The sequence below is a fragment of the Lepidochelys olivacea genome, assembly GCF_965140295.1.
Source record: "Lepidochelys olivacea isolate rLepOli2 genome assembly, chromosome: 3".
Lineage (NCBI taxonomy): Eukaryota > Metazoa > Chordata > Testudines > Cheloniidae > Lepidochelys > Lepidochelys olivacea.
The window spans coordinates 191,639,863-191,653,351 of record NC_140413.1 but is presented as its reverse complement, the minus strand read 5'-3'; the positions used below and the strand labels follow the sequence as shown (position 1 = coordinate 191,653,351).

At 38.7% G+C, this 13,489-nt stretch overlaps 1 protein-coding gene across 1 annotated transcript in view; it reads left to right on the top strand.

The window, feature by feature from the left end:
• USP34 (ubiquitin specific peptidase 34) overlaps window positions 1-13,489 on the top strand; it is a 265,626-nt gene that overhangs the window by 93,755 nt on the left and 158,382 nt on the right. Inside the window, exons 19-23 of the mRNA XM_084622930.1 lie at window positions 2,258-2,347; window positions 3,145-3,240; window positions 4,626-4,708; window positions 7,518-7,672; window positions 9,197-9,310. Of these exons, the coding sequence (XP_084479056.1) occupies window positions 2,258-2,347; window positions 3,145-3,240; window positions 4,626-4,708; window positions 7,518-7,672; window positions 9,197-9,310 (538 nt within the window). The remainder of the gene's footprint in view (window positions 1-2,257; window positions 2,348-3,144; window positions 3,241-4,625; window positions 4,709-7,517; window positions 7,673-9,196; window positions 9,311-13,489) is intronic.

Below are 13,489 nucleotides of genomic sequence, written 5' to 3'. Positions count from 1 at the left end.
ATATGTCAAGCTGCCACTTGGTCCTCCATCCACACTTTTTCCACTCATTATGCCATTGCTCCCTCCACAACGATGGATGCTGCAGTCAGTCACGATGTCATACAGACTTGGTCTTTCTGATAGTCCTCACATCCCCCTCTTTCCTGACCACTGCTCACTACTCTTCTGCCTTTGGAATCCACATAGGGACCAGCACTTGAAGTGAAGACTACTTTGCTGTAACTGGAGGTTCTTCAAGAAGTGTGGTCCCTATCTGGATTCCAATCCCACCCTCCTTCCCCTCTGTACCGGGCTCCTCTGTTGCTGGGTAAGAGGGAAGTGGATCAGCGTCGACCCGCGCAGCTTCTTAAAGCCTCGGCCGCACCTCTGTGCCTGACGCATGACACGTGTGGGTGAATCGATAGTACTATGAACAGGTCTGGCTCTGGTGCATGGCACGCATGCGCACCTCTGTTTGGAATCCAGATAGAGACCACATATCTCGAAGAAGCTCCAGTTACAGTAAATAACTTCCTCTTTTTTATACATCTTCGTTAAATTGATATGTGTGTATATATTTAGTTACATTCTTATATGCTTATTTTCGCCTCAGGGGATATTAGTAAATTTGGTTAACTTTCGTGGGAGTTATATATGCACACTTAGAAGACCTAGACCCACTTAAGCAAACCAGAAGAAGATGAAGCACACAGCCTGTGTTTACTGAGGCAGGACAAGTTTGCTGACTGCAGAGTTATCTTAATAAACCTTTGGTGCTTTTAACTATGGCTAACATAGAAGAGATTTAGACCTTCGCAGTGCCAACAAATCTTTTTAGACTTCAGTCCTCTTCATAATTTTGAGAGAGAACCTGCATGCCTGTAACTCAGAAGAAACATTTAGCACTTTTTGGACCACGTCTCATTCCAATTTGGTCAAAACCCTGGTCTAATTGAGTTTCTGAAACTGGATTTTTCATGAGGGTGACTAAGGCTGGTTGCTTGTCCTGGGAGACATTATGAAGTTCAGGCTCACATTATTTTGTGCAAAATAACTTTTATTTTGTAATAAAAGTTATTTCAAATAGCTTTGTAATAATTAATAGTTTAAACTACTTAAAGAAACAGGTTAATCTCCAATATGCTAATCCAGAACCAAACTGATAAAACTTCATAGCGGAATCTTGCTCATAGTGGGCTAACTGATTTACTAACACCATGATTTATGGTGCATAGTATTTGTCATGACAGATGTGGTTATGACACAAACACAGCCATAGATCTGACTATCTAGGGCCCTTAACAAACCAGTTAAGGGTCGGTGATTTCAGTCTTAGAGCTAAATTCTTCAAGCAGATCCACTGCAAAGATAAGATGCTTAAATGGAGAATTATTTTAGCTTCAGTATGTAAATGGAGATCCTCTGGGCCATTCCTTGCCCCAACTAGGGATCTGCAGTGGTGCTGTATGTCCTAGGCATGTAAGTAGCACATTATTGATTTATATTCTACTGTCTGAAGCTCAGCATAAATAAAAACTAATTCAGGTGAAATAGGTGACCAAGCTGTAGGGAAACAATGGCTGCAATCACTTCCCTGTTATGTTCTGTTACCATTTTTATTAGGAACTGTTTTTTTTTAGTATTAGACGCATTATATAAACCTCTTATAATTGTTTTTAAAAATGAAATATAATTCAGCACACCAAACAGCAGTGTGCAACATTAGGCCATTGGGGCACTTCTTGGGTTGTTGAAGTTTTCAGCAATTAGCCTTGTTTTTTGCCTGCTCCTCAGGTGTGCACCCACAACCTACATATACATATCTAATGTTACTATATTGGCAGTTTGGGGCAGATCTAATTCTATTTACATACATTTCATGTGCTTAAAACTGGACCTATTTTGCTGAAATTTCAAAAGAAAATATATATCCTCTCAGCATAATAATCCAATATATTAATGAATGTGTATTTGGCATAATCTTTTGAAATATCAGACTTCTAGAATGAACAAAGTGAATACTATTTTATTTTATACTTGAGAGCAATATTGTACGTAAAGTATTATTATATATAAATATTTATAATATTCACACTCCAAATTGTGTTCATGAGAGGGGTACATACAAAGGTGGACTTCACCCAAATCTGCCCAATACTTTCAATTGAAAGTGAATTTGTCAGTGAAGCGCATGCACCCTTGACAATAACTTTAAATACTGTCAGTGATTTTAATTTACAAAATCATATTCCAGTTATTTCTTTTTTCCTCCCTTTAGATCTGTAGTAGTTTCACTTCGTCTTCTTCCAAAGTTATTTGGTACCTTTCAGCAATTTGGGAGCAGTTATGATACACATTGGATAACAATGTAAGTAAAAGTACCTTCTCTCACCTACACCCCCCAAAAAAAGGAAAGTGATGATTGCCAAAGGGCTGTTGATAGGATAAAGAGCCTTTCACATCTAGATAACACATTCAAATCTGGTCCAAGTCTCAGACTGATTATTACTCAAAGTATTACCATCTGGTGGCCTATATGAAATGAGTTTGATGTCTTTAGTTCCTGATGAAAAGTCGAGGCTCTGTAGCGCTGTTCTGCCTTGGGGGAAAATCAGGTTCAGTTTTTGGTCCCTGAACTGGCAGAAGTTTTGAGTGCTGCAGAGGAAGCACACCTGGGTTTTTTTGAAGGGTAGTGCATTATGTCACTCATCAGCAACTCCTGTAGCCATTTAGACCTTTATTCAGCAAAGTACATAAACACATACTAACTTTTAAGCATGTGAGTAGTCCCATTGAAGATCTTAAAATTGGTCTATAAATATTTGGCTAAAATATAGTTTGTCATTGGAACTGCTATTGATGTTCTTAAAGTTAGACACTTAAATACTTTGCTGAATCAGAGCCTTAAAGAGCAGTGTTGATGGGCTCTGAAGGAAGTTCCATCTGTTAGTCCTAGGCCAGAAAATGATGGCCACACTATGGAGCCTTAAGGGTGAGAAGACAGAGCAGAGAAACATTGTGGAGACTTTTCAAGATTCTATAAGTGATGAGGCACACCTCCAGGCATATGGAAAGTGCATTGTTAGCTTTGTTAATTTGCATATGAATTTTCCTACAATATATTTCTCACTTAAGCAAAATATTTTTTCCCTTTAAATTGCACAGGTGGGCAGAAAAAGAACTTAATATGATGAAACTCTTTTTTGATAATTTGATACACTACATTCAAGCAGTGAGGGAAGGACGACATAAACATGCATTGTAAGTATAGTGTATGCATCTGATTTTGTGAGTATTGAATATAATTATATAATTTTAAACTAATTTTTCTGTTCTTGTCCTTATGGTAATTTCTTCTGAGACAATTCTCTTTTTATTATAATAATTAATAACTCTTGTTGGGGAAAAGTAGGTGCAAGAAAGATGAGCAGTAGGAAGACTTGCTGCAACCGTATTATGTCTTCAGCCAGATATTTATAGACTGATTTTAATAAAATCATCCTTTGTGTCTCATATTAGCATGTTACATATCTGCCTTTAATTTTAAAAACACGTTAATCTTTTTAATTCTTTCTAAGAGTGATCCTTATTAATCATTATTGCTTTGAATGTTTACATTTACTGATATAAGGTAAAGATTTCTTTACAGAAATTGATCAAAGGCATCTAAATTAGTTTATTTAAAAACCTTTAAGGTGTTTCTACTAATTTTCCTTCTGCTATAAAATCTCATTAAGACAGTACAGTTAGCTTCAAGTGCTAAAACTTTAGTGCCCATTTTCTAACCTGGGTGCCTAACATTAGGTACCTACGTCTATTTTTAAACCCAGTTTAAACCCAGTTGCCTAATTTATAGCAGTGCTGAGCACTTGCAACTCACAAGTTCTGCATCTATGAAAATCAGGTCACTTTTATTTATGTATCTATATATTGATATAGGTGCCTAACTTTAGGCATCCACATTTGAAAAGTTTAGCTTTCAATTAGGGTCTAATTTTCAGCTTCACAAAAACCTTCATCTGCACATGCAAATCCCATAGTTAGAGATCTGTGCGATTAGTTACAATTTTAAAGGCTGGTTTGAAGCTGACTGAAAATTTAGCTTTTTATCTGAAATAGTTCATTGTTGAAAATTAGGTCATATATTGTTCCATTCTTCTAATTTACGTTCATTAAACCTGCATCTCATAATAGGTGGGGAATATAGTTTAAATTTCTAGGCAGCACTTGCAAAGATTGCTGAAAGAAGAGTAATTCATCTTTATGCAATGATTGGAAGCTCAGACATTTCTGAGCATTTTGCAGGTGTATTAGAAACTTAGTGAAGGCGCCATTCTGCATGGTGCTGAGCAGATACAGCTCCTACTAAAGGTGCATAAAGTACACACAAAACTCACCTATTGCCCCCCTGTTCTCTTTTTCCTATTATTTTGTATTGTTTTACAATCTGTATGAGTGGGGTTTACATTACTTTTTGAACTTAGTTTGAAGTTTTGAAAGTAGTTTTAAAAAATTAATGAGAAATTATGTTCTTATGTTTGCTCAAGTTTGTGTGTGTAGGGATGGAGAAGGATTGATATAAGTAATTAAACATTTGCAAATGAATTACAAATATGTTTTATTTAAAAAAAAATATTCACATGTAGGTACAGCCACAGTGCAGAAGTTCAAGTGCGTCTTCAGTTTTTGACATGTGTTTTTTCAACTCTTGGATCACCAGATCATTTCAGTAAGTTTTTTTTATATTACCTGATAATTAATATCCCTTGAATTTTACAATTAAACACATCTATATTTTAACAATCTGATTATTTTTTGAATTAATATGACCATATTTTTTTTAAAATCACAATATCAAAGGTTAATCTAAAACGCTGTACTTTAAGCGGAGGACAGTCTTGTAGGTAAAGCACAGAACTGGAGATCAGAACTTTTGGATTCTATTCCCAGCTTCGCTTGGTCATGTCATTTAACTTCACTGAGCGTCAGTTTTCTTACAAATGGGCAGGGCCGACCCTAGACATTGTGGTGCCCTATGCAGCCCCCCTGTGGCGGTGTGTGTGTCCTCAGGTCTCCGCAGGGGGGCAAAGGGGGGCTGCGCCAAAGGTCTGTGGGGGGCAGGAGGAAACCGCCCCCCAGCACGAGCCGAGTGGGTTGGGGCCAGGTCACTCCATATCCTGCTGCCCAGTGATTACAGGATGGAAAGTGCAATATGAGTGCAAAAATGTTTTTTATTTTTGTGTGTTAATAATGTAGCTTACACATGGTTTTCTGGAATAATGTCTTGTGTGCTAAATAATGGTAATATTTGGGGACAATTAAATAATATTTTAGAATGAAAATGATCAGTATACAAATTTAATTCCTGTAATGACATTAGTTTATTGAGTTAGAACAACAATCAGTGAACACTGATTCTAATGAAGTTATGGCACTTAAACTAAAGTATACATGACTGGATTAAGTATGAAGGACAAACATGCTGCTCATGTATCCATTCAGAGGAAAAGCAGGCCTGGGGGGAATTTATTTAGCAGCAAAGTTCGATTTTCAATAGAAGATTGAGATCAAGGAGCACTTCACAGAATACTTGCACATTATTACAGTATAGCAAAACCAAGAAGTTAACGTGGCAGCTGGAAACAGATGCATACAAAGAGAATCTGGAATATGAGATTGAAGTGTTGGCACTACTTCCCTGAAGAAAATTAATACAATCACAATAATTAATTAAATAAACTTCCACTTCCGTGTGATAACATAAGGAAAGGCTGGAGAATAATCATTCGGTCTAATTAATTGTATTGCATAATTTTGTTGGAACTTGCTGATGAGCACATTAGAAGCACCTGGTCAGACGTGAACAAGGTGTTTCAGCAGCAAGAAAGAGAGGAAGGGGGAGATACTAATTATTGGCCTTCTCTTTCTAACAGCACCAAAGAAAATGCAACTCCATACACAACAGCAAATGAAAATGAACAGTAAGAACATGCTACGGCTTCCAAATAGTGAATAAGCCTAGAAATTCCTGTAGTAATTTCTTTTCTAGTATGAACAGTCAAGATTAAGCATTAAAAATACTCCAGATATCCCACTTGGCTGTCCAGTACTCTGTTTATCTTGTTTGGATGAGGCAGTCTCTGATGGATGATAAGATCTGCTGCATAGCATAACTAATCCTTCAGGCTTCTGCAGGTTTAGTAGTACACTCTCCTAAAGTTAACTTTGTTTTAATTTAAACTAATTTGATTTTTTTAAATGTAAAATCTACTGCTACCAACATAGAGGGTCTGTATCATCCCCAGGCCTAATACCAGTTTACAGGGGTGAAGAAAATATGAGGACTCTAGGTGGTTCTGCAGTTGCTTTGCCACAAAGATTAGAGTTAGAGATAAGATAGTAGTTAGTGAGACTGTCAGTAACAAGCGATACTTAGTCAACCACTCATTTTTGTCCAGTCATGCTTTTAGTAGCCATGTGGTTCCAGCTAACAGTGTGTAGGCTGCAGCTTTCCAAGTACCTCCAGAATCTGCATCATCAAAAGTAACCAAAATTCAAGACGATATTACTATTATTGCCACCTGCTGGTATGGCTGTGCTGCCATAATCTCTTTGATTTTGTCGATGCAGTACAATAGATAGAAAATTCCTAAAATAGAGAAAATATTAATTGTGAGTGAGTTCTTGTGGATAAATAGACTGTTCACTTTTAGAATTGTTGTGCTGATCAAGACTTCATTGGTACCATGATGTAAGAAAAGAAAGGTTACTTAGCTGTCAGTATGGCACAGAACCTCACAATTTCTCTGTGCCTCAGTTGGTCGTACTCCAAGTTCAGTTTCCACCAATGGCACGCTAGACTCTTTCCCCTTATAGTTCATCTGTTATAGGTTGTCTCTGAATCAAGGTGACCTCAGAATGGCACAAATAGAGGGGTATTTAGGAGCCATAATATCAATAGTCAAGGGCAAAAAATTAGTATAATGTCCTACAGTGCCATTGATAAAATAGTCCACAGTGTTCTCCCTTGAAGAAATCTGCAGCCTAACCAGGAACACCAGTTTCTGAGTGCAAACCAATGAAGTCCAGTGCTTTGATGAGAGCTAAGTGGCTTATTGATCTCCCCTTGAAGGAAGTAACAATCAAATCGTGATATATAATTCTTAACCACTAGCTCCATTTCCAAGTCAAAAATGAAGTCCAGAATGTGTCTAAACACATGTATAAAGTGAGAAACCTCCTACGGTTCGATAGGAATGAAATCCTGGGTGTGTTTGTATGGATATTCACATCATCAAGGACAAAAAGCCATGGCAACTACTCAGTTCCACGCTGCACAAAAATGCCAGAGAGAGAGATGCTTGTCCGTTGATTGCTACGTATGGGAGATAAAAGGTGGTTCTGCTGCTAGACATATTTTTAAAACTTATCATCCTGACAAAGGGTTTTATGCCTTTTCTACCTCTTGTCCTGTTTTAGATAGAATATGCAAATTTATATGACATTATAAAGAAGCATTTACAACATTTTATTTCTAGGGTTGAGTTTAGAACAAGTCGACATTTTATGGCATTGTTTAGTAGAAGATTCTGAGTGCTATGATGATGCATTACACTGGTTCTTAAATCAAGTACGAAGTAAAGATCAGCATGCTATGGGAATGGAAACCTACAAGCATCTTTTCTTAGAAAAGGTATATGAAAACAGTTTTTAATTGAACTTCATTCAAGTTTAAATTTTTTTTTCTGTATCAAAGTGATTTTAATATATTTAAAGTTACTTCTGTGGGAAATCCTGCCCTTTCTGCAGCAATGGTAGGTGCCAGGTGCAATGGAACTATTCTTCTGCATTGTGAGGTGGAGGGGAATCCTATTCAGGTGTCCATCCCATCCCGGTGTCCATCCCATCCCCTCTGCCTGTCTTAGATTTCTAGTCGGCAGTGTCTCTCTGTGCATATCGATGGAGTCGGGTTTCGGGACAGACCAGAGCCAAGCTGCGGGAAGAGGAGGTTTGCCAGTATATGGATCTACTGTTCTTGCCTTCTGTGGAGTGGAGGCACAGGAGCAGCAGAAAGCTTAGGACTTTAGTAGTGGCTGCAAATTGACTGTTACTGCTCCACTGACTTTGAGGGAAGATACCTGTTGTCTGCCACCCTTCTTTCTGACACACCCACTCCCTTTGCTAAAACCGTGACTATTCTGGTTTATCACATGGAGCAGGATTACTAATTGCATAGTAATCAGCCATTGAAAACCTTTTTTGCTAGTGACTTTCTGTCCCTTTTCTTCCTTGGTATACAGCATGGATTGTGTATCCCTCTTTATTTAAGTAGGGGGTGGGAGAAGGGGGAGAATGTCATTTCCCTTTTCTTAACCCCCCAATTTAATCTATTTTTACATTAGACTTCTCACTCCCTCTCTCTTCAGTTTGTAAAGTAGGAAGTATGTTTTCTTAGGTAATCAAATTGATAACTAAAGATTTCGTGTCCAGGATGGAGCGTTTAATTTGAACCATGTTACTTCAATCCAGTAAAATAAAATTATATTCCCCTGATGATATACTTGGAAATTACAAATACAAGGCTGAAAAGTAGAATTTTTCCCTTCTTTTGATACATAGAATTCTTTAGCCACACTTCTATGTGCAAATCAGAATGTACTCCAACAAGTCCTGCACTTTAGCAAATTGTTTCATTCATCTTCAGCAAAACTTACAATATATATCAATTAGTTTTATGTGGTAATGGTCATACTGTAATGGAACTTACAGTAGGCCATGTATTATCTTTTTTTCTATGTACTCTGCTAATTATATAAAGTAAGACTGTTACATCTTGGTATGCAATTCCATTGTCCATAGGTACCCTAGTTGTTTTTAAACCCTGAAGAGTCAGGTATGTTAGCAAATTATCCTGTTGATGACAACAGTTTAAGTGCTAATGTTACAGTGCTGAAAATGTTGTCCAGTCTAAACAGTTTCCAGCACCAATTCAAGGGGGGTCCATTGGGGAGGATTGTCATCATTGGTGGCTTTGTCTGTACAAAGAGATTCACATCTTTTGCTAAAACAAAACTTTACTGACCTTATAATTTTAAAGTCTGTTTTGTGGTGGTAGTGAAGTTATTGTGTGTTTTGAGAGAATAAGTGCCCTGAAATCATTGTCATCTGTATCATTGTCAATTTTCTTTTCATACTAAGGCATGTTTATTTTATTTAGATGCCACAGCTAAAACCTGAAACTATTAGTATGACTGGTCTGAACCTGTTTCAACATTTATGCAACTTGGCCCGATTGGCTACTAGTGCATATGATGGTGGCTCAAATTCAGAGGTAAGTATGGACATCATGCTACAATTTCCCTTCTTCCCTAAAATTAAGTTAATTCTCTGTACGTTTTTAGCTGTATCTTAATATCCTTATTTAGTGAGAGGTATTGATCATGAAGTGGCATTAAATCACAACGCTGTATTGGAGGCAATGCAGAAGTCCACTCTAGTGAGAGCTTTAATAACTATAGGTCTCAAAGTTTTTAGATGCATGGGGGACTGTGAGTGATGCCCCACTTCTTAATGCTTGCATTCCTCTTCTTCATCTGTTGTGGAGAGGAATGGACTATGATTGTGACTCCTCTCTATGCCCCCTGGCAAGGACTGCAGTTATGTGGGTTGTTTTCTAATTTCTCTGGGTAGGGGATTGATGAGAGGCCACAAAGAAAATGCAGGCTGCTTCTGTCCACCCCCTACTGCCCGTGCATGTCTACAGGGTTTTCTCACTCTGACCATAAATGAAATGTGTTAAATAATAATTTGTTTAGGTAGGTAAATCAGAATAGGTCTTTGTGATGTTTACCTTTAGTAATAATAAATGATAATCTTCACAGACTTAACAACATATTCATTTTGATTAGAAATATGTCATGATATAATCTATCTTATATTCATATAATATGCTGTAGATGATAGAACATCTCTCCCTGATAGATTCTTAAGGTGTTCTTACACCATAAAGCACCTCAGAAACGTAACCATATTTGAAGTGGACGTTAGCAACCAGTTGATACACTGATGAACAGTATCCTGTGGGGAGGGCCTGTGTGGATATGAATGTGAAAATTTTTATTGAGTTCACTGATGCAAACCTCTGTTCTTGCAACAAGTGCCATGAGATCTTTAATGTTCATGTGTGCCAGACAGGACCTCTGTTTTTAAGGTCTCCTCTGAAAGTATTTCCATTTATGAAAGATGAAAATTTAGCGTCCTGAATTTCACAAATACGCTTTCTCTCTACGATTTAAAAAAAAAAAAAAGCTGGGGGGTGGGGAAGGGGGGATTTTAATGCTGATAATACAAATAGCTTGTGGCTATTCTGCAGTGGAAGATACTTTTAAATAATAAATAACTTACAGTGCATACAAACAGTAACAAATCAGAGACAAAATAAAATAAGTCATTCATCACAATTACATCATTAAAGGTTCTGTCATGCCTATTAGGCACAGTTCTGGGTTGGGATGGTGTAAAACTATCTACTGGATGGGGCGATCCCAGTGGAAATAAGCCTTCTGGAAACAAAATTTCTCCTGGAGATCCCTGGAGATGTCTGGGATGTGACAACTCCATACCATTCCAGCATGAAACTGCCACACAGGAATGATAAAGTCCATAATGATATAATTGTAGCAGCTGGTAGAATTCCTCCATGCCTGCTACCTTTTCACTGGGTGTAGCATGCTAGTCCTGGCATACTGGTCTTGCCTTGCAGACTAATGCAGAAGGAGAACAGGATCGTGTTCCTTTTGGGTGGTGGTTGCCCACCAGAACACTAACAGAGACCAGTCGCTGCACTACGAAGTCAGGAAATGTGATTTATGACAAGGCTTGTGTGTGGGGTGCAAAGAGAGTGAGGAGTTTTTTTGAGTACTTTTTCCTCTCCCCCCCACCTTTCTCTGCACATATGTAAGAGTCTGTCAGAATCTGGCCCAAAATGTTTATATGAAACACTTGTCATAAATATTAAAAGCTACTAAACATGTTGGAAACTGTTTAAAAAAAAAAAAGAAGAGGAGAAATTGTTGAGCTTGCTTATGAAACACATTTTTAATCATTGGTGGTATTTCACTTTCGGTTACTGTACTTTACATTGTCTTTTATGTACAGTGTTGCACATATTAAGACCAAAAGTGGTACTGTTCTTATGAAGTATCCAGGCTGAATTTCTCATAGTGAAAGTTGTGTTTTGTGCTGCTGATGTAGTAAATAATAGAACTAGTTCAGGAACTATTTAAATAAAACAAGAAAGATGCAAATATTTATTATGATATAAATTATATAAATATTTCACTTGCATTGATGAAGCCCATCTAATTTTGGCAATCTATATATAGTGTATTAGAAACATAATTATTTATAATAATTTTTAGTTCTTTGAATGTGTCAATTTGGATTCCACTGTAGTACGCATGTGCCTCAAGCATGTGAGATTGGAGTCTTTTTAATAGCAGTGGCTGCTGGGCCTGCGCGTGCTGCCTCATGCTCACATGTGAGGGCATAAAAGGCAGAGTGGCCATGACCATCTGATAGTTCCCTTTTGCTGCCCCTGGCAGTGAGAGAGAGCTCCGTGGTGTGTATTCTGCTACTGTCTTTAGTGTTTGCTACTCTTCATTTTCAAAACCATCTTGTGAAGAATTTGTTCCCCTTTTTTCAAAACCCCAAACCATGACCTGGTTCAACAAACCCCCTGTACAGTGGGGTCAGGTGTGTAATACTAACTGCCATGCATCGTGACGGACTCTAATGGTATGTCTACATTGCAATGTAAGCCCAGGGTTATTGGGACTCGAGTCAGCTCACCCTGGGTTAGTGAACCCAGGGCTTGAGCATCTTCACAGATTGTTAACCCTATGTTAAGAATTTTCTAACCTGAGCTCGAACCTGGGGTTCTGGAGTCCACACTGCATCATGCAGGCCCAAGTGAAACCAACCGTATCCCAGACTCCCTCCCGAAATGTGGCCAGTCCAGCGCTTTGACGATGGTGCTCTATAGGAAAACTTGACTGTCCACCATGCATGTTTCAGGAAATTTTGCTCTGTAGGATGTGTTGGCAGGCTATTCAGTCATTTTGGTCTGTGCACTCCCAGCTACCATACCCAGCAATGTGGAGGACGGTGTCTTTTGAAGAACTTCTCCTGCTTGAGCTTTCACTCCTGTGTCTGGAAACAGGCAGAGCTTCCATCAGGTGCTGGTGGACGTTTTGATCGCGTCTTGTAACCTCACCAAAGGCACCTGTCAGAGCCTATGATGGAGCACAAGGAAGAGGCGGAGGAGACAGACACGGCAGACCCAAACTGGCTGATGCTGCTTATGATACTTCCCACAGCCACTGATGCGTGCTATGAGGACCAGTGCTTCTGGAGCACAGTCACAAACACAGACTGGTGGGACCACATCATCTTGCAGAGCTGAGATGACCAGCAGTTGATCCAGAACTTTCACATGAAGAAAGCTACATTTCTGGAGCTTTGTGAGCAGCTTACCCGGACCCTCCACTGTGAAGACCTCATGCATGAGGATGATGTTCCTGCTTCGTTGGTTGCTGTAACCCTATAGAACCTGGCCTCTCCAGACTGCTACATGTCCATTGCCAACCAAGTTGATGATGGAAAGTTGACTGTGGGTAAAATGGTGGCTGAAGTTTTTGAGGCAATTAGGTGTATGGTTTACTCCGCAGTAGCGGATATAACTGATATTCCTGAAGTAACTGCTGGCTTTGAGAGAATGAGGTTTCCAAACTGCACCAGGGCCATCGGTGAAATTCATGTGCCCATAGTTTGCCCTCCTCAAAGAGCACATGAGTACATAAACCACAAAGGGTACTACTTCATTGTTATGCAGGCCTTATGGACCACAGAGGTTGACATATTAATAACAATGTGGGTTGTACTGGGAAAGTTCACAATGCCAGGGGTTTTTTTCCCCCCCCATTCTGGAGTCTATATTTGTGACAGACTGGGACACTATTCCCACCAAATGATGGTGTCATAAATGTAGTCCGTGTCCCCATGGTTTTCTGGGGTACCCTGAGTACCCCTTTTTTCCTTGGTATATGAAACTGTACTCTGATTTCAGAGACCCTGGCAAAAGAAGTTAATTACACTTTCAGTGGTATAGAATGGTAGCTTTATGAATGTGCTTTTTGTGGCAGGGATATGGGGCTCATAGGTTTTGGGGAGTTACAGTGGTTGGGGAGGGGTGGGGGTTGACTGCATGGCAATCAACTTATGAATGACGTGACCACTTATCAAATGTAGCGTGGTGGGAGGTCTGGCATTGATTCACAGTTTGGATTGATGTAAGGAAGTGACTGAAGAATGGATTGATGTAAACAAATGTATTAAGGAATAGTGTTTGCATACTAATTCCTAATTGTCCCTGATCATATGTTTCCCTTTCTTATTTTAAATACACATTGTATGATGTGATGTAGTGATAATATACACTTCTTTGATAAAA